The sequence below is a fragment of the Suncus etruscus genome, chromosome X (assembly GCF_024139225.1).
Source record: "Suncus etruscus isolate mSunEtr1 chromosome X, mSunEtr1.pri.cur, whole genome shotgun sequence".
Lineage (NCBI taxonomy): Eukaryota > Metazoa > Chordata > Mammalia > Eulipotyphla > Soricidae > Suncus > Suncus etruscus.
In genome coordinates this window covers 56,530,703-56,553,269 of record NC_064868.1, presented here as the reverse complement: position 1 = coordinate 56,553,269, position 22,567 = coordinate 56,530,703, and the positions used below count along the sequence as shown (strand labels likewise).

General features: G+C 35.4%; 1 protein-coding gene across 6 annotated transcripts in view; it reads right to left on the bottom strand.

Moving 5' to 3' along the window:
• The window catches only part of HEPH (hephaestin), a 209,663-nt gene that overhangs the window by 89,067 nt on the left and 98,029 nt on the right, over positions 1-22,567 (bottom strand). For 3 of the 6 annotated variants that reach the window (XM_049767166.1, XM_049767170.1, XM_049767167.1), the window contains exons 11-14: positions 20,422-20,634; positions 4,589-4,799; positions 2,305-2,444; positions 1,306-1,437 (exon numbers count right to left, since the gene is read on the bottom strand). In XM_049767166.1, coding sequence (XP_049623123.1) covers positions 1,306-1,437; positions 2,305-2,444; positions 4,589-4,799; positions 20,422-20,634 — 696 coding nt within the window. The remainder of the gene's footprint in view (positions 1-1,305; positions 1,438-2,304; positions 2,445-4,588; positions 4,800-20,421; positions 20,635-22,567) is intronic. The other 3 variants (XM_049767168.1, XM_049767171.1, XM_049767172.1) reach the window with 1 other exon arrangement.

Here is a 22,567-nt window from a genome sequence, read left to right as displayed (position 1 = left end):
CGTTACAGAGATCTTTATTTTTTGTTTGTTTGATTGTTTTTCTGGGGCCATAACCAGCAGTACTCCTGGCTTACTTCTGGCTCTGCGCTCAGAAATCATTCTTGGCTTGGGATGCCAGGGATTAAACCCGAGTCCATCCCAAGTCAGTAACATGCAAGGCAAACGCCCTACCACTGTGCAACCACTCCAGTACCTACAGAGGGCTTTTTTTTTTAACTTTTTTTCTCTTTATTTAAACATCTTGATTACAAATATGATTGTGATTAGGTTTCAGTCATGTAAAGAACACCCCCCTTCAGAGGCTTTCATAAAGGCACATTTTGTTAAATTGTTAAAGGTTAATTTCTGTGTCCTTTTTTAAAATAAAAATGGTTTATCTGGGCTGGAATAATATGTAACAAGTAGAGCGTTTGTTTTGCTCATGGCCCACCCGGGTTCCAACCCTGGCATCCTATATAGTCTACTGAGCACCACCAGCAGTAATTCCTGAGTGCAGAGCCAGAAGTAACTCTGAGTGCCGCCAGGTGTGCCCCCCAAACAAACAAAAAATAGCTATAAAAAGTGGTAAAATCTATTATTAATATTGCATCTATGGCTTCTAAAATTGTTCCTGGTTCCAGTAGGTCTCTAGGATTTATTCAAATTATTAATAAATGGAAAAATGTTAAAATTGTATGGTCACCATATATTTATTATTAAAATGTTAGCATGTAAATGTGATTAGTATATTAGGATTAGGATTGTCCAAAAAACTGTATAAGGTTTTTTGCTTTTGTTTTTGGTCAACACTCCTTGACGCTCAGGGGTTATTCATGGCTTTGCACTCAGAAATCGCTCTTGGCTTGGGGGACCATATTGGACGCTGGGGATCTAACTGAGGTCCTTCCTGGATAGGTCACATGAAAGGCAAACACCCTACCACTGCCCCATTGCTTCAGCCCCTAAGTATTTTATTTTTGAAGTTAAGGATCAGTCAATGGTCTAGAGCTGATAATTTTTATTCAATATTACAAGTTAAAATATGCTCAGATTTTAAAGAAAGAAGCTCATTTTATAACCAGTGCTATATATTTCTTAAGTGTCAAGCAGTCTGAGGTTGGCAATCCATCTTATAATTGAGATAAAAATAACTTAATTTGGTGATCTCCCCTGGAATTAAGAAAATGAGTGTGTCATAGAAACTTGGAATCTGAGTGAGTCTTTGGTATTATCACTCTTTATATTCTCTTAGACAAAGGCCATTCCGAGTGGCTAATGAAATGGTATTTCTCATTATATATCCCTTTATTAAGTGTTCTTGCTCACCAGGTACAGCAGCCAGTGGCCAGCCACTGCTGGATTCTAGCACTCCATCAGCATGCACTGAATAGGGGCGGCTGGCATTATTCTTGAATACCACAGTTAAGATTTCACCAATCTCTCCTTTGAGTAGTGGACCTAATTATTAAAAAAGGAAAATTATCATTAGTAAATTAGTAATAGAAGGACTAGTAAAAAAAAGAAGCATGCAATTAGGGTTTTCACTGAGAAATAATCTTTAGATTAGAATGGCTCCATTCTAAATTTCAGAAGCTCTGTGTCAACAAAGCAATAAAGTTCCCATTTTATACCAGCCCAAGTATAAAGAAAATCAAGTCTCTGTGAGGGTCCAGAGAAATATAGTGCACACCTGGTGCCCTGTGTGGTCATCAGAATCTTGCCAAGTGTAGTCTCTGAGCACAGTGACAAGCCTAAATTCTGAACTCAGCCAGGTATGTCCAGAAACCAAAAAATAATAAAAAGAGTTCTGTAGAAACATTGATGACAAAGAAATAAGTTTGCTACAGAGTATATAATTTCTGGGATCTTTAGATGGGCATATTCTGTATCAGAAGGAATTTTTTCTTCTTACAAACATAGATAAAATTGTATTAATATTTAAATTAGGGTAATAAATAAATAAATATTTAAATTAGGGTGTAAAGATACTACTGTTTCTCTGTGCCAATTCTTTTCTGCATTTTAGTGTTTCTATATTATGTAGCATTTAAACTTTATTCACTCTCTAATCTTCCTGATTATTGATAGCCTAGAAAATTAGGATCAATATAGCAGCTTTATGCTAAAACCATAGTTAATTCAAGTACTCCTTTTTATGTTTAATTTAAGTTTTACTTTTAAAATAAGACTACCATTTCTGTTCTATCATTCTTTTTTTATTAATGGGGGATGATGGGAAATGGAAAATTTGTACAGCTACTAGATCATCTTATCAGGAGCTCACAAGTTCCCAAGAGCACTGGGCTATGTGTAGAATTCTCTTACCTATGAGTCCTAAGTGCTCCTGTGATCCAGTCCTTGGCCGAGGGATTCTGAATGAACCATCCGTATATTCCCTAAATACAGCTTTCTTGTATTTAGAACCCAGGAGACCATCTTTGTTGCTCAGAAAGACATGACTATAACTAGAGGAAGCCAAAAAGTAGTATCAGGACCTGGGCATTAACTCATTTTTGTATATGGGTAGGCTATGTCAGTCTCACAGAAAGAAGGAAGTTACCTATTTCTTCTCTCATATTGCCTACATTAACGGAATAATCACAATTAAACATGGTGAGTTTGTACGAGAGAAATAGTAGTGTGTAAAATTCTTGTGTTGCGTGTAGACAATATAGGTTTAATCCTTAGCACTGCATATGGTCCCTTGAGCATGGGCAAATGAGTTCTGATAACAGCTATGAGTAACTCCTCTCAAAATAACGTGACACATTCTGTTCTATTTATAATCCCTGTTTGTTATCATTAAGATAGAAATTTTAATAATTTTTATAAAAGCACCTCAGAAAAAATCAAAATCCCTTGGCTATACCTCTAAATTTACTTATTTCTTAGATTTAATTAGTTCAACAAAATCACTAGGTGGGTTTGTCTTCTCTTTTGGAGAGCAAAGTATGGGAGAAATGGGAATAAATAATATTTTAAATATTCCTGTTTTCATATTTACAAGAAGAGAGTTTTTCATTTTATATTTGATATCCCCAAGGCACTAATGGGTGTCTCAGAGGTAAAAGTAGTGCTCCAGTATCTCAATGATTCTTCCAGACAGAATGGTAAACAGGACCTTAAGAATCAATCATATTGCTTTATCTTTTATGCCCTTTGAGTAAGTTTTTTCAACAATCCCATATCAACTTAAAGCTGAGTAAAACAAACCCCAGATAAAAATGCCTCTTCAGCAATTCTAAGTTCAAGTTAAGAAGAACTAGCATAAAATATAAGAACAGGTGAATAACTAGTGAGAACACTGACTATGCTATACAAGACTACTAAGCTTTCAGTTTCTGTTTTCCCTGTTTCTTTTTGAAAATAGAATCATACATATGTTTTCTGAACAAGTGTTTGTCAAAACACGCTACATGATTAACACTTTTCTGCATATATTTATGTTGTTATGAATAAATTCAATACATACCATAGTGTGCATCTCTCATTTAAACTACTTACAGACCACACTAGCTTGTATTGGGATGTAATTTTTGTCTTTCTTGTGAGCAAGAAAGAATTAAAGCTAGAATGGGGATATTAGTTCCAGAGATCAGTTATGAAAGAAAATCACCTACAGTCTCTGAATTGTTGAGGTGCACACTCTATGTGAACAAATAATTTAAAATGTATTAAATAAATCTCAAGAGATTATCTCCCTAACAAAATAAAAACCCAAGTTGGGATATTCCACTGGGCAAAACAAATTAACTCTTAGGACATAATGATTCTAAAATACACACCCAGGATGAATAGAATAGAGGGAAAATATAAAAATTGCAAAAGTGTTCCTAGGAGTGCATAGAATAAACCATTTTAGGGACTTTTCAATGTGGAAGGTAACAAGGGAAAACATAGAAAACTATCACAATTTTATACTTTCAGAAAGCTCACTGATTGGCTATGCGGAATCATTTAGTATCTGCTTTTGTGTACCTACTGAATGTGGATGTGCTTACTCACTGTCTTTAATGACTCTGTCAACTTAAACAGTGGTTCATATGTTGGAATCTGGGTTGAGATGCAATAAGATATTAAAAAAAGTGTCTGCCCATGAAACCACTTATGCTTACCCAGATAAATCTAAAGCTTGAAAAGTCTATGAGTTTGTCTCATTTATATGTTTGTTTTTCTCATTCTCTGCAACCAGTCCTCTGACTATGATACAATAAGGGCTGTAGTACCAACTTGTCTTTCGTGAAAACTTTGTAATACTATTTTTTTTTTCATTTTTCTTCTATATATTTTATTATAAGCAATAATAACATTTTATTAATGTACAATAAGTTCCAGAGTATTCAGATGTTTTAATAACAATTTAAAATGTATATTTTAATATTTCCGATTAAATAGCAAAATAGAATCAAATATGGTAAGTCTTTTATTTTAGTGCCACACTAGAATAAAGAAGTTCTGGACTATAGTTCAAATAGTTCAAATATCTTTGAGTTTCTGCTTCCTACTTCCTACTTCTTGTCATCTTATTAAATTCTCAGAATTTAAATATATTTATCTCTAAAATGATTTCAAGATTTAATAAATCGTATTTCCTTTTCTGAAAGTTTACCTGTCTGCAGACTGGTTGTGCCATTCCAGTTCCCACTTCCTGTCAGGGCAATAGTCCCACAGTATTTCCTCTGCCATAATATAGTAAGTTCTTGCAGCCTGGTAGTGTTGTTGAGGTATGGATTTGTGGCCAGGGCACTGGGAGACATTATAAATTGCTTTCATCCCTGCTTCTCTGTGGCTAGCTGCCTGGCAGTAAATTTCAAATATCCCTGAGAAAGGAAGAGTACACAATTTAGGTAAAAATTATATATGCACACATCACAAAGAATGAGAACAAGCAGTGCTGGAGGGGATGTGGAGAGAAAGGAACTCTTATTCACTGCTGGTGGGAATGTCATCTAGTCCACCTTTAAATAAGTCAATATGAAGATTCCTCAAAAAACTGGAAATTGAGCTCCCATATTATCGAGATATACCACTCCTAGAGATATATCCTAGGTACACAAAAATACAATTCAAAAATCCCTTCCTCACACCGATATTCATTGCAGCGCTGTTTACAATAGCCAGACTCTGGAAACAACCAAGATGCCTTTCAACAGAAGAATGGCTAAAGAAACTGTGTTATATATCTATATCTATATCTATATATATACATATACATATATATACAATGGAATATTATGCAGCTTTCAGGAGAAATGAAGTCATGAAATTGTCCTATACATGGATGTACATGAAATCTGTTATGCTGAGTGAAATAAGTCAGAGGGAGAGAGATAGATGCAAAATATTCTCACTTATCTATGGGTTTTAAGAAAAATAAAAGACATTTTTGCAGTAACTCTCAGATACAAAAGGATGAAGACTGGAAAGTCCAGCTCATGACATGAAGCTCACCACAAAGAGTGGTAAATGCAGTTAGAGAAATAACTACACTGACAACTATCATAACAAAGTGAATAAATGAGATGCAGAAAGCCTGTCTCGAGTACAGGCAGGGATGAGGTGGGGAGGAGGGAGATTTGGGACATTGGTGGTGGGAATGTTGCACTGGTGAAGGGGGGTATTCTTTATATGACTGAAATCCAACTACAATCACATTTTAATCAGGTGTTTAAATAAATATATTAATAAAATAAAACATTCTCTATGCTATTACAAGGGGTTAGGGTGGGAGTGGAGAGTAGTAAATTCACATCTCATCTGGTTCATACTGCAGAGAATAAGTAGTGAAAGCTCTTCTATATTTGTATGATATATTATGAATCACACTCAGAGTGCTCAGGGTTTATTCCTGGTTCTGTACTCAAAGATCACTCTTAGGGTTCTTGGCAAAACATATGTGAGGACAGAGATCAATCCAGGGATTTTTGCATGCAAAGCAAGCACCTACCCAGTATACTATCACTCTATCCCATTATCCACTATTCCTTAGACTAAAATGTTACACATTCATCAACAGTGATGAGTATGGCTATTAAGAGATTTGGTTCTTAAAGTCAAGAGCTCCAGGAATGAAATTAGTCAAAAATGGATAGGCATATAATAATTTCAATTATGTGTTGTATATTTAATATATATGTTAATAATATCAAAAGGAAATAGAGACTAGGGGTAGCAGAACTCGTGCACGGTAGAAAAATTGTCGCAAAAAAGTGGGATGTGTAGTGAGAGAAGTGTGGTCCACATTGACAATGATAGCTAGAAATAAACTCCCTGGACAAGAATAGGTGCTGAAAGGAAATAAAGTTATATATGATACCATTCCTTAAAGATATGTAAAACCAATATTCCAGAAAGGAAAAAAAGAGAGAAAGAGAAAAAAATCTGGCTGCCATAGAGAAAAATGGGGGCATGCAAGAGGGAAATTGAAGAAATTTATGGAAAGAAATATGCACTGTTGCAGGTATGGATGTTGAAATATTGTATGACTAAAAATCATGAACCACTTTGTAAAAATGTGACTTAATGCGATTCAATTAAACATTTGTTAATTTTAAAATTTAATAAAATTTAATAAAATAAAACATTTAAAATTTAATAATATTTAATGGTTCTAATATACTCTTCAGGTTTAAAAAAAACTCCTCCAAGATAATGACCAATTGATTCATTTTTTACAGGCGCTTTCTTCGTTTTAGCACTGAGAAATTCTATATCTCTAAAAGCTCCTCATTTCTCAAAAACTAGAATGGTTGCCACCATATCTAACAACTACCGTGAATCTTTAAGGTAACTTTAAATTCTCATTATATTTCAGTTCTTTTATAGTAAAATATGGCTCACTTTGCTTTATAAGACTCTTTTAGAATTAAACAGAATAATGCGTACATAGTTATTAGCATATTGTGTTCAATAATAAGCTAGGAATAGTAAGTTTTGATAAGATTAATCTAAAAAGACAAGTGGTTAATTTGAATCTACATTTTTACATAAGCTGGAGAACAGGGCTTCTGAAAAAGTAATGGAAAAGTTATTTTTCGTAATACAGAAGCGTCTTGCCTCTTCCCATAAAGTCATAGAACAAAATAAGGGTGGATAGATAGTACAAGAATTAAGGCAACCAATTCTGATTTGATCCCTGGTGTTGCATATTTACTCTGAGCACTCCCAAGTGCCTAATCAGCTCTGCTGGTTATAGCTCATTCACTCCATAATAAGAAAAAAAAGGAATATATTTTAATAGAATTCACAAATGAATAGATGGTCAAAAATGGTGGGGTCAGAAAAAGACAAAGTTTGGACTAGCAAAGACAGGATAACAAAAATCTACTTCATTCAAACCCTCAACTATAATTTAGGTTTAAAGATATACTAAAAATAATTTATTAATTACACAGATGCTAAGAAAGAGACCTTTTGAATAATCTCTCTTATTTTTATTGTAACTTATTTTTAAGTAACATCTGTTTTTAAGTGCATACTCCTGGCTCTGAGAATTATTATCTCTAGGTATTAGATATATAACTATATATAAATATGTCAATATTAATATATAGTTATATATCTAGGAATGTCTCTAGCATTATATATATGCATATATATATAGCATTGTAAGTACCTTACCAACTGTGCAACCCAAAGGCCCATAGATTTTTTTTAAATATAAGAGCTTGACTTAGTCTATAAAATCCAAAGTTTGGAGCAGCCTGGGTTTATGGGTCAAGAAACCACTCAACCTCATAGACAGATTCGGATAAAGATTTTTAAACTTGTTAAAAATCTATTTACTCTAGTATCCATTTGCTGAAATTACAAACTATTTTTCCTCATTTTTATAGTTCACAATTTGATTTTTGAAATGTAGACTCAGTCTGATTCCAAACTGTAAACTCATCCCATTCCCCAGTTTGTACCAAACTCAAACAATGCTGTAAATATATCTAATTTTTATTATTCTTATCATATAACTTGTTACTATCATAAAATTTTTATTTATACTATCATTCTCTATACATACCCCACTATCTTCTTCTATTACACTTTACAAAATATATACGATCCAATACCTAATTAATTTTTTCAAGAAAATCCTTCTTAAACTTAATGTTGAGTGTACATGGGACACATTGTCTGTGCTCCTGGCTTATCACTAGATCTTTATGCTAAGGGGTATAATATTTTAAGTAAAATTATTACCCCACTTGCTGTATTTCCAGGTGAGTGGGTCTGAAGCAGGTAGTAAAGAAGAATTAATAAACCAAGCTAGTCAGGAGAGAATCTGAGGTCAGTGGTTTCTCTCCTCATGGTCTCTCTGTAAGTCAAGCCAAACTGACATTTCTTTATTAAACCAATACAAATTCACCAGGAGGGGTAAGTTCGAGTGAGACCCAGGTGGACTTTTAGACATCAAAAAGCTGGGCAAAAAGGAAAGAGGAATATGGGGGAACACCTTGTTTTGGGTAAAGGCAAGGTGTGGCCTTACAATATGATCAAGAACAATACATGAAAGACTACTGTGCTACTAACTGTAATATTTCTCAAAGTCAAACTTTACATTCTTAATCTTACTACTCCTAAATCATTTTACATATAAATAAAATAGTTACGGGTTCTTCTCCTTTCCATTAGTTAATATGTTTTTGAAAGGTAGCATTTAAAATGGCAAATATCTATTTTTCCACTCTTCTAATTTCCTTACTCCTATATTTATTTCACTAGCATATCTTACCATATGTCCCACATTATTTTCTCATTTCTATTATCACTCATTAACCAAGGTTATCTTCTATTTTATAAAAAAAAATCAATATTTTCCCAATTGTCCTCTATCCTTTTCCTATTCTCTTCAACATTGTTATATACATATTGGAGGTCCTCTTTAATGATAATAATATAATATTATGTTGAGTGAAATAAGTCAAATGGATAGAGATAGAACAGAATAGTCTCACTCAATTATGGGATTTAAGAAAATAAAAGTGGCCAGATAGATAGCATGTAGGTAAGGCGTTTGCTTTGAATGCAGAAGGACGGTGGTTCAAATCCCGGCATCCCATATGGTCCTTCGAGCCTGCCAGGAGCGATTTCTGAGCCTAGAGCCAGGAATAACCCCTGAGCACTTCTGGGTGTGACTCAAATACCAAAAAAGAAAAGAAAAGAAAAGAAAAGGCATTGTTGTAATAATTATATAATAATAATAATGTAATTATAGCCAGAAACAATAGACATAAAAGCTGGATATATTAGCCACTATATGAAGTTTTACCACAAGAATCAAGTAAGCGAAACAACTACAGTACGAGTGCAGTAAGAGAAATAACTACACTGACAACTATTATGACAATGGTAATGAATTACAGAAGAATCCTGTCTCGAATACAAGCAGGGGGTTGGGGAAGAGGGAGATAGGGGCATTGGTGGTGAGAAGGTTGCAATGGTGAAATGGGTGTTCTTTTTAATTTTTTTTTAAATTTTTATTGAGGTCGACGTCAATTACAATTCTTTCACAGTAATATTTGAGGCACATAGTGACAATGAGTGAGGGGCATTCCCACCATTAATGTTGTCTTCTCTCCACCACTGTTCCTAGCCTGCATCCCACATCTCCCTCCTTTACCCCTGTAATGCTAGTGCAACTGTTCCCCTCCCTCCTTGTACAGATAGTTTTAGATGGGTATCAATTGAATTGTTGTTGACTTTGGATTTGGTATTCACGTCTGATCAGTTTTTGTTTTCACCGAATGAACATTCGATTGTCTTTTCTTGGTACCATCGAGGGAAGAAAAAAAGGCAAACCGAAAAGAAAAAACTAGGAGGAGTCTGTCTAAGACTTATAAATATCCATTTAGAAGAAGGAAAGTAAAAACAAGAAAAAGGTAATAAAATAAAACAAAGCAGAAACAAAAACAATACGGGAGCATCAAAAATTACAAAAAGAATAAACAAAGATTAAACCAAAAGCCAAAACCATCAGCTATGAAAAAGAGAAAAAGAAAGAAAAAACCCAGACCAGCAACTTCTTAAAAAGGGGTTGTGTTTCTTCTTCTTCTTCTTCTTCTTCTTCTTCTTCTTCTTCTTCTTCTTCTTCTTCTTCTTCTTCTTCTTCTTCTTCTTCTTCTTCTTCTTCTTCTTCTTCTACTCCTTCTCCTTCTCCTCCTCATCCTCCTTCTCCTCATCCTCCTTCTCCTCATCCTCCTCCTCCTTCTTCTTTCTCCTTTTTGCATAGGCATAGTAAATGTTGGAAAAATTACAGAAGGAATTGCCTCGGCATAAGAGATACAGGGTTTCTCTGCCCTTGAAGCATACTGCCATGGGAACAACTACAGGCTCCATGCTCACTCATTTACATACCCCAAGGTCTTTTATGGTGCCGTGAAACTTTCCACTCAGATGTGGATAATGACATCCCGCCTCTGTAGCTGGAGATCATAGGGTGAAGTCTAGGAGAGAGTTTTTCTTTATGGTTCTAGGGTTTTGTTCCATCACTGTTGTTGTAGTCAATCTTCTGTAATTAGTAGTCTTGGTTTTTGTTCAGAACCTAGGACAGAGCCTAGGGTATAGTCTTCCAGCATAGTTCCAGAAGTTCTGCTCAGTGGCAGTTGTCAAAGTTAGACCTCTGAAATTAAAGGTCTTGTTTTTTGTACAAATCTTAGGCCAAGGCCTACACTAGGAACTTCCTCATTAGTCCCTTAATAGGGTTTTCCAGCCCATATTTGTCAAAGTCAGTCTTCTGTAGATAGCAATTTTGGTTTTTTGCTTAGGGCAAAGGATGACATGTCTCCTGGTTGCATCATACTGTTAGGTGCTGAGATGGAGCTTTTAGCTCAAGTTGTTGCCGTTTCCTCATGTCAGGATGTCATGTTAAAACTGGTGTAAATGGTGCTGGGACAGCATTCAGAGTTTCCCCCAGAGAAGTTTTGTTCCTAGTGCTATTGCTGGGACATGTGTCAGATCCACGTCTGAGATCTGGGGTTTTGGGTTGGACAGTCACTGTCCAATCATGTGAAGACTATGTTGGGTCTACATGACATAAGTTTATGGTGGGAGGCAAGCCTGCATTTTCAAAAATATCAGTTCTTATCCCTAATAAATAAGAGCTTGTTTTGTGCATAATATTTCCCTTTATTTAGAGTGCCTAGGCAAAAAGGAGTGGTGACAGATTATATTGCTGGTGGATTTTGAGGTAAGAGTGATAGTCTGCACAATCTCTTGCCCTGGTTTTGACCCGAGCTTTTATCCCAGGCAAGACTTTTCTTGTAGGTTTTCATACCAAGAAGAACCAAAACAGGTGAGGTTGGAGAGAGAAAGACTGAAGAAGAAGATAGATAGATAGATAGATAGATAGATAGATAGATAGATAGATAGATAGATAGATAGATAGATAGATGATAGATAGATAGATGATAGATAGATAGATAGATAGATAGATAGATAGATGATAGATAGATAGATAGATAGATAGATAGATAGATAGATAGATAGATAGATAGATAGATAGATAGATAGATAGATGGATGGATGGATGGATAGAAAGATAGATAGATAGATAGATAGATAGATAGATAGATAGATAGATAGATAGATAGATAGATAGATAGATAGATAGATAGATAGATAGATAGATGATAGATATAGATATATAATAGAAGAAATAAATAATATATTTAAAGGCATTAAAATAATGTTAATGATCTGACTTACTTTTGGGAATAAGCAGACTAGGAGGTATTATTATAGAGGTATTAAACACGTAAAGGAAATATAGGCTTCTTTATTGAGTCTTTTTGAGATATTCTTGTGGTGGGTGGAATCCAGGGCATTTTTTCATTGCACGTCATGTCTTGCTGAATTTGCAAAATTATTTGTAATCATGAGGGATGTGTCCTTCTACTGGGGTCCTTCTGGGGATGAGTCAGTGGCATGCAATAGTCCATGATTTGAAGGGTAAGAAGAGGGGTCAAGAATCATGAATCAGCTGGTGTATTGGTTGTAATATCTTTCCAAGGCAGGTGACATGAGGCTGGGAGGGTGTCCTTTTGTTTTGGGTGCGTGGTGGTGGTTTACTGGAGCAGGAGGGTGGTCCTGGTACATACTGGGTTAATAACAGAAGGTAAAGAGAGTTAAATAAGAAAGGATAATGGATCAGGATTGGGGCATGAGAGGCTAGAAGGATTTCTGAAGGTGGGAAGAGTGGTAATATATAAGAGGGGCTATGTACAATTTAGGCATGGATTGTTTACAATTTAGGTTTGTCAATAAGACAATAAAAGAGGAATCCACTGTCTACAAACTCATGCCCACATAAAGACAGATGTTAGTGTTCTATTCTTAGGTTGTTGTTGGAGGCCTGACCCTTCTAGGCTGGGTCTACGCTCTTAAGATATGATTAAGAAAAGATAAATAATTAGTTACGATATGGCTTAAGAGAGAAAGAAGAGGAAAACAAAAGACCAGAGAAAAGAGAAAAGAAGAATAAGTAAATGCAGTGCAATGGATTAAATTGGTGAAGAAGAGTAAAGGACAGAGGGGGAAAAAGAAGTAGAGAAAGAAAGAGAAAAAAGAAAGAAAGAAAGAAAGAAAGAAAGAAAGAAAGAAAGAAAGAAAGAAAGAAAGAAAGAAAGAAAGAAAGAAAGAAAGAAAGAAAGAAAGAAAGAAAGAAAGAAAGAAAGAAAGAAAGAAAGAAAGAAAGAAAGAAAGAAAAGAAAGAAAGAAAAGAAAGAAAGAAAGAAAAGAAAGAAAGAAAGAAAGAAAGAAAGAAAGAAAGAAAGAAAGAAAGAAAGAAAGAAAGGAAAGAAAGAAAGAAAGAAAGAAAGAAAGAAAGAAAGAAAGAAAGAAAGAAAGAAAGAAAGAAAGAAAGAAAGAAAGAAAGAAAGAAAGAAAGAAAGAAAGAAAGAAAGAAAGAAAGAAAGAAAGAAAGAAAGAAAAAGTTGAAGGGTTATTTTATACTTGGTAAATTTAAGGCATTAAAGCATATTGTTTGCAATCACTGCAGCGGGAGACCAGGCTTCCAATCATATTCTGCACCTGGTTCTGTTGAAATACATTATGACTTTATTATAGACCTTTGTGGTTAGAGGTTGATTGCATACCTGTTCACTCAAAAAATCTTGCTTCCGTCGTTGCTGGATTCTTTGAGTTATAATGGGAATTCACATCTTTGTGTTTTCCCCCTTCCACTTCATTTGAACACTTCACCACGTTATATGGTGGTACCTACAGTGTTTGGAGATTTTACACTTTCAACCATTGTATTTGTTCATGGATTACTATATGTAAATAAAATAAATATATATGTTCTGAAGTGCTATTATTCTGTATTTATCCTTCTTTTTCTGGCTTACTTCGTTTAACATAATAATTTGAAGAACCATTCATGTTGCTGCAAAATCCATGATTTTATCATTTCTAATTGCTATGTTGTATTCCATTGTGTATAAATACTAAATCTTCCTGATCCATTAGCCCTTTGTTGGGCATTCGAGGCTGCTTCCAGTTCTTGGCTATTGTGCTGAGTGCTGCGAAGAAGAGTGGCGTGCATACATAGTTTGGGATGAATATTCTTTCAGCTTGGGGGTAGATACTCAGGAGTGCAATTGCTGGATCATATGGCAGCTCAATTCTGAGTTTACTAAGCACCCTCCTTACTCATTTCCATAGGATTTGGAACAGGCAGCATTCCCACCAGCAGTGGATGAGAGTCCCTTTCTACCACAACCTCACCAACAGAGATTGGACCCATTATTTTTGATTTGTGCCATCCTCACTGGTGTTAGGTGGTACCTAACTCACTGAACAACTCACTGTTGTTTTGATTTGGATTTCTCTAATGATGAGTGATGGTGAACATGCTTTATGTGTCTCTTGGCCATTTGTCGGTCTTTCTTGGAAAAGTTTCTATTCATTTCTTCTCCCCATTTTTCTATGTTTTTGTTGGGTTTTGTGGGACTCACCTTTCTGTGTGCTTTATATATCCTATATATCAATCCTTTATCTGATGTGTCAAGTGTGAAAATTTTTCCAATTCTGTTAGCTGTCTTTTAGTTTTAGTCAGTGTTTCTTTCGCCATACAGAAATACTTTAGTTATATAGTCCCATTTGTTTAAGTTTGATGCTATTACTCTTGCCATTGGCATTCCATCAACAAAGACTTTTTTGTCGTATAAGTCTTGTAGTGTTCTGCCTATTTTTTCCTCAATGAACTTTACAGATTCGAGTCTGATTTCCGGATCTTTAATCTATTTTGAGTTTATTTTTTGTGTAGGGGGTGAGATATGGATCAATATTTTGTTTCTTACAGGTAGTTATCCAGTTGTTCCAACACCATTTATTGAAAAGACTGTCTTAGTTCCATTTCAGGTTCTTGGATTCTTTGTCAGATATCAGTTGACCATATTTTTGTGGGTATATCTCTGGATATTCTGTTCTAACCCACTGGTCTGATACTCTGTCTTTGTTCCAGTACCATGCTGTTTTGATGACTACGGCTTTATAATGAAGCTTCAAGTTAGGTAAAGAAATGCCACCCAGTTTCTTGTTTTTCAGTATGGAGGTGGCTAACCTTGGTTTTTGTGGTTCCAGATGAACTTTATAATTGATTGTTCTAGTTCCTTAAAAATGGCGTCTGAATTTGGATAGGGATTACATTGAATCTATGTAGTAATTTAGGTAAGATAGTAATTTTGATTATGTTGATTCTTCCTACCCAGCAGGGGATGTTCTTCCATTTCTTTAGGTCCTCTTTAATATCTTTCTGGAGCATTTTGAAGTTTTCATGGTATAGCTCTTCCACTTCTCTAGTCAGGTTGATTCCCAGGTACTTGTTATTTTTAGGTACTATTTTAAATGGGATCAGTTCCTTAATGTCTTTCTCTTCTATTTGTATTATTATTTGTATATAGGAATGTTCTTGTCTTTTTTGTATTGATTTTGTAGTCAGCCACTTTGCTGTACTGGCTTATTGTTTCTAGGAGTTTTACTATGGACTCCTTATGGTTTTCTATGTAGATCATCATATTATCTGCAAAAAGCAATAGTTTGACTTCATCTTTCCCTATCTGGATTCCTTGAATTCCCTTCTCTTGTCGGATATCCATTACTAGTACTTCTAAAACTATGTTGAATAAGAGTAGAGAAAGTGGGCAGCCTTGCCTAGTTCCTGACTTTAGTGGAAAAGTTTTCAGTTTTTCGACATTAAGGATAATGTTCACTGTGGGCTTTTCATAAATAGCTGAAACTATCTTCAGGAAAGTTCCTTTCAACCCTATCTTGCTGAGCGTTTTCAGCATAAATGGGTGTTGAGTTTTGTCAAATGCCTTCTCTGCATCAATTGATATGATCATGTGGTTATTGTCTTTCTTCTTGTTGATGTGATGTATGATGTTGATTGATTTTCATATGTTGAACCATGCCTGGTATGAAATCCACTTGGTCATAGTGTATAATTTTTGGTGTATTGCTGGATTCGGTTTGTTAAGATTTTGTTGACAATTTTTTCATCAATGTTCATTAGTGAGATTGGTCTGTAGTTTTTCTTCTTGGCAGGTATCTTTGCCATCTTTGGCAATGAGTGTGATATTCGCCTCATAAAAGGAGATAGGAAGGATTCCTGTCTTTTCAATATTTTGGAAGAGCCTAAGGATCGGTGGTTTTAATTCTTCTCAAAATGTTTAATAGAATTCACCCGTAAACCCTCTGGATCTGGACTTTTGTTTTTGGGGAGTTTCTTAATTACTGCTTCAATTTCCTTAGATGTGATTGCACTGTTTAGGCTTTCTACATTCTCCTTATACAGTCTTGAAGATGATATTTTCTCCAGAAATATGTCCATTTCTTCCAGGTTCTCTATCCTCACTGAGTACAGTTGTTCAGAGTATGCCCTCATGATGTCTTGGATTTCTTGGGATTCTGTTGTAATCTCTCTCCTTTTATTTGTGAGCCTATTTATTTGGGTGTTTTCGCTTTTTCGTGAGTCTTGCCAGCGGTTTGTCTATCTTTATTATTCTTTCGAAAAACTGACCTTTGGTCTCATTGATTTTTTGTATTGTTTTCTTTGTTTCTATGTTGTTCATTACCGCCCTCGTTTTTATTCTTTTCTTCTGGCTGTGTTTGGGTTTCTTTGTTATTGTTTTACAGTTCCTTAAGGTGTCTTTGTAAACTGTTGATTTTTCCTTTTCCTCTCTCCTGACATAGGCCTGTATTGCTATGAGTTTCCCCCTAATTACTGCTTTTGCTATGTTCCACATATCTTGACAATTTGTCTCTTCATTACAGTTTGTCTCAGGGAGTCTTTTAATTTATTCCTTGATTTCCCCTTTGATCCAGCTGTTGTTGAGTAGCATGTTGTTTAATCTCCAGATGTTGGATTTTCTTCATAGTTTCCTTTTACAATCCATCTTGGTCTCTGTTGCATAATGGTCTGATGGGGTGCTTCTCATAATCCTTATGTTTGTGACTTTGTGCAAGTTAGATATATATCCTAGGCATGATCTATTCTAAGGAAGGTTCCATATGCACTTGAGGAGAATGTATATTCTGCTTTCCTGGGGTGGAGAGCCCTGTATACTCATTTCCTCTAATTTCTCATTTAAGACTCTTATGTCTTTGCTAGTTTTCTGCCTGGTGGATCTGTCTAATGGTGATAGTGGAGTATTGAAATTTCCTACTACTATCACATTTCCTTCCATATGTTACTCTAGATTTGTGAGCAAATGCTTTATATATGTTGCTGGCTCTACAGGTGGTGCATAAATATTGATTAGGGTTAGTGCTTGTTTATCTAATGTTCCCCTGATCAGTAAATAGTGATGCTCTTGGTCTCTGAGCACTTTCTTGAGGTTAAATGCAATTTGGTCTGATATATGAATGGCTGTCTTGGGATTTTACTGCTTTCCGCTTGCTTGAATAATCAATTTCCATCCTTTAATTCTAAGCCTGTGCCTATCCTGTTCTTTTAGGTATGTTTCTTGGAGGCAGCAGATGTCTGGTTTTGTTTTCTGATCCACCCTCTCTTCTGTGTCTTTGAATAGTGTAATTTAGCCCATTGACATTTAAGGAGATTACCACCAGAGAGGGTTGTTGTGCTATTGTATTGAGTAGAGTGGTTGTTGTTACAATCGAGGGTTTATATTGTGTAGAATATCTTTGAAAAGTTCATTTAGAGATGGTTTAATTAGCTCAAATAGTGTGAGTTGTTTTTTGTCTAAGAATGTTTTTAGTTCTCCTTCCCATATGAATGAGAGTTTTTCTGGGTAGTGTACCCTAGGTTAGAAGTTCTTTTATTCCATAATTTAAATATGTTACGCCACTGTCTTCTTGCTTGAATTGTTTCAAATGGGTGGTTTTATTTTATTCTTATGTCCCTTCGTTTGTATTTTAGGGTTTTTATCTTCCTTATTGCTTTAAAAAATTTATCTTTCTCTTTGTTTTTGTTTTGTTTTGCCAGTTGTATTACCATATGTATTGTTGTTGGTCTGTTAGGGTCTATTTTATTGGAAATTCTTCTTGCCTCCTGGATTTGCATGGGTTTTTCTTTCCAGAGAGTGGGAAAACTCTCTGCTATTATTTTCCTCATTACTTGTTCTTCTCCTTTCCCTTCCTCCCCTTTTAGTATTCCTACAATTCATAGGTTATTTCTTTTTATCTTTGTTCATTAGGTATCTAACTTTTTCCTCCAATTTTTTGTCTCTTGCTTTCTTATTGACTACTTTGTCATTGTTGTTTTGTAGTTTTCCCTCAAGTTTCTCTATGAGTTCTTCTGACTGTATAATTCTACTATTATGGCTTGCTAACATGTTTTTTATTTCCCCTAATTCCAAATGTATGTATTTTTCCATCTTCTGTAAGAGTTCTTCTTTTAGTTGGTTGAATTGCTCATTTATACATTTCTTAATCCCTCAGGCTACTGATTCCTTGATTTCCCTTGCTAAGGCGTTCATTGCTGCTTTTAGGTCCTCAACTATTGGGCTCATGCATTTTAGTGGACCTGGAAACTTGATAGAACTTTTTTCCATTTCCCCAGCTTCTAGTGTCTTCCTTAGTTTACCCATAATTTTTGCATCTGGTGGTTTTGAATGTTGAGTTTTCTGGTTGTTTAATAAAGTGGACTGCTGCACTGATTGTATTAGAGGTGCTTCAAGATATATTCGATTTATTGTGTATTAAGATTGGGAGATTACAAGCTGCTTCAGTGTTTTGCTATCCTGTTTTATGGACTGTGGGATTATCTGAGGAAACTGAGTGATAGGTCAGAGATAAATGGACTTATGTGTTGCCAGTTAGACTATCTTATGTGTTCTCACAGATCATGGTCCTGAGTAGAGGAGCTGGCTGTCTCAACCCTGCTGATAAGTCCCAGTCCAAGGTGTGTGTGATTCCTGGTGCAGCAGAGGGAAGTGGGAATTCTCAAACCTGCCCAAATATACAGCACCCAGGTGCACACGCTTACCAACTGGTGGAGGAGGTCTTGCTGGGAGGAATCTATATCTCAAACCAGCCCAAAGTTCCAGGTGACCAGGTCCTTATGCTTACTGGGTCAGCAGTGGGGGTGTTTCTAGGGGGTAGTCTCAAACCAGCCAGGGCTTCCAGATCCGCATGTTTACTGGATGGGTGGATGGGGTTCTGAGGGGGAAAGGCTCTCCCAGATCCGTGGTGGGTCAGGTGCCTCGGTGGGGTTGCTTACCGGGCTCAAGGAAGGGGGTCTGATATTGGAAGGGTGGCCCCATACCAGTGGAGGGTCCTGGTGCCCAGGTCTGTGCGTTTACCAGGTGGGCAAAAGGGTCCTAAGGGGGGAAGGGTGGTCTCAGACCAGCGGAGGTTCCAGGTGCCCTGGTGGTTTGCTTACTGGATGGGCGAAGTGGTCCAGGGTTTGAAGGGTGGTCCCAGACCATGGTGTTCTTTTTTATAACAAACCCAACTACAAACATGTTTTCAATCATGGTGCTTATGTAAAGATATTTAAAAATAATATAATGTGCGGTCAGAACTATAGCGCAGAGGTTGGGCTTTTGCCTTGCACACAGCTGACTTAGGATGGACCTGGGTTCAATACCCAGCACCCCATATGGTCCCCCAAAGTCAGGAGTAATTTATGAGTGTATAGCAAGGTTTAACCTTTGAATGTCACTGGGTGTGGTCCAAAAACCAAAATAATAATAGTAATAATACAATGCGTATACATTGTCCTTTGACTTATATATTTCAATTATTTTCTGATTAAAATTCAAGCTTACTTTGCTCTATAAACCCTACATGAGATTTAGTAATCTTATGTCCTCATTCTTCCATTAGTATACTACACTTAATCCACAATTCTTTTTCCTACTTTAGCACATTTGAATTAACCCATTCCTTTATTTTGTTAGTTATATTTAGATATACATCCTTTGCTTTGCTCAGAGATTCAGCATTCCTTTCATTTATTTATTAAACTCCACATACTTATGAACCTTCTCTGCCTGCTTATTGCTGTCAGTCTTTATCAAGCATTCATTGCCTATGCTGCCTCATTTTAAACACTCATGTTACAAGTGACTTCTGCATTTTGCATGGCATCATTTTTCACCATTGAAAGATCCTTTACATAACAAAGGACGTTTTAACACCTATAATGCATTTTATTGTATTACAATGTATTACAATATATTTTATAGTATATTATATAAATTATGAAAATACTCATATAATAGTATAAATTTATATTATTATAAATTATATACCTTTATACTATATAAATTAGAATATATATTAAATAATAATACAATTCCTTTTATATCCTTACTCGTTATGATTATTAAATGTAGCTATGAGCTAGAATAACAATACACCACAAAGCCTGAGTTAGGAAAATAACTACAATAACTACTAGCTTGACAGTGTTAATGAGTGAAAGAAGTCTCAAATGCAGGCAGGGTTGTGGGATGAGGGCATTGGTGGTGGGAATGTTGCACTTGTGAAGAGGGCTATTCTGTTTATGACTGAATCCCAACTCCAATCATGCTTTTATGGTGCTTAAATAAAAATTTTATTTAAAAAATGCTCCTGGTCCAAAAGTTACTGAATTCTGGTTTGTGTATTGAAACTATTATAGCATCCTACAACACACTCATACCAAAATACTACAGAAATACAGTATATCAGGTTTTAAGTGTTTTAAATCCATCTCATTGAAATCACTCCTAATACATGGACTATATAGTCTTTATGTATTCACTGGGCAACAGGTTCAAGAAACTATGCACCAAAGCCACATTTCTACAGAGACTCACCATGTTGATAGCACTCCTCCATCCTTTTATTTTGTAAATAAATTTCCTTGTTTTATCTCTTTATTCTGCCTACATCACAAAATGTAATCAAAATAACAAACATAAAGGACACACTCAAGGCAACATGCAACCCACACCCATGCTCAACAAAATTCCTTGGTCAAAATGTTTCCAAGACACTTACCAGGACTGTCAGGCTTCATGATAGCTGTAATGAAAGTGTGAGGAAAGAGCATAGCTGAATTTTTCCTCATGCCCTGAAACTGCACAGTGTTTCCTTGGAACATGACTCCATGCACATCAGTATCTGTGCCTAAGCCAAGTAGATGCCAGGCCACCACATCACCCTTACACATATCTAGCCTGGGCAGATTGGAGAACAGAAATCCATTAATAGCTGAAAAAAAAAAGAACACAAAACAAATGGGAAAGATAAGATCAGATTCACCTGGTAATTACGTTTAATTAGTAATTATAATTAAGTGCATTTGCTTTGTGTTTAATTCCTCACAATTTTGGTTTTCTGAAACAGTCAATTTGACCTGTATCTTACAGATTTGGACTAAAATGACTTTTCTGCCTCAAGTATTGCTGATGTCTATTAAGTTCCATATATTTACAAAACTGAAATCCTCTTTATTGCTACAATTCACAGTCACTCTCTTAAAACTATATCCTTTAACTACAGCAGCTCTGGTTATTTGAGAAACACTGACTATTCCTTTCATTCATAGTCCCTCCATAAAGTAATTGTGTTGTCCAATATTCCATACTTGCATTTCAATCATTTTTATTTTTATTTATATTCTCTGTCACAGCTCTTGTTCTAAAATTTGTTGTCTCTGGTTTGAATTTCTGCAAATTTCCCAACCCTTAGTACCTCCCTCAAGTATTTTCTTCAATACTTGAAAATATTGCCCAATTCATTTTATTTCCTTATCCATCTCCAAAGCCTTAAAAGTAGTAAATATTTAGAAAATCTACTTGTTATAATTCACAATATTTCCATCTACATGGAATAAAATTTCACTTTGTCTTTTACCAAAGCAAGTTAATATCTATCCAACATATATTTTCATTATTGTTATCTTCTTTGGAATATAGTTATTGTTATTAATCTGTTTTCATGAGTAATCCCCATAAATTTCTGTTATATCATTTAACACAAAGCTCATTTATTTACTTATATTGTAACTCCTGCATTAAATAGATATTTTAATTACAACAAATTTTCCTAAACATATTTTATTTCACCAGAACTGGCATGTTTTAAGGTAATAATTGTGAACTTTATAAAAGCAATTGTGAAATATCATGGTTAATAATATTGTTCAAACTTTTCCAAAATGTATGTATATGTATTTGAACATAGAGATGAAACCAATGAAGCACTGATACCTTCCCAATCTTCAGATTTCATCAAATGATAGGAACGCATGCTTGTAATTGATGTTTTTCATGCCTCAACATATAGTATAAATAACTTTAATAAATAAGCCCTAGGATACAGTTAAAAACACTTTTAACTCCTTTTTTCATTTAAATAAAATATTTTAATCTTGCTAAGTTTTTTTTCAGTTTTTTCTTTATTAAAAATCTTGATTACATAAATGATTGTGATTAGGTTTCAGTCATGTAAAAAACACCCCCCTCACCAGTGCAACATTCCGACAACCAATGCCCTAAATCTCCCTCCATCCCACCCCACCCCCACCTGTAGTCCAGACAGGCTTTCGAGATCCCTCATTCATTCACATGATTATGGTAGTTCTCTATGTAGTTATTTCTTAGCTGCACTCACCATTCTTTGTGGTGAGCTTCATGAAGTGAGCTGGAAGTTCCAGCCCTCCTCTCATTGTCTCTGAGGATTGTTACAAAAATGACTTTTGTTTTTCTTAAAACCCATAGATGACTGAGACAATTCTGCGTCTCTCTGTCTCCCTCTGACTTATTTCACTCAGCATGATAGATTCCATGTACATCCATGTATAGAAAAATTTCATGACTTCATCTCTCCTGACGGCTGCATAATATTCCATTGTGTATATGTACCACAGTTTCTTTAGCCATTCCTCTGTTGAAGGGCATCTTGGTTGTTTCCAGAGCCTGGCTATTGTGAATAGTGCTGCAATAAATATAGGTGTGAGGAAGGGGTTTTTGTATTGTATTCTTATGTTCTTAGGGTATATCCCTAGGAATGGAATAGCTGGGTCAAATGGGAGCTCAATTTCCAGATTTTGGAGGAATCTGCATATCTCTTTCCATAGATGTTGGACAAGACGGCATTCCCACCAGCAGTGGGTAAGAGTTCCTTTCTCTCCACATCCCCG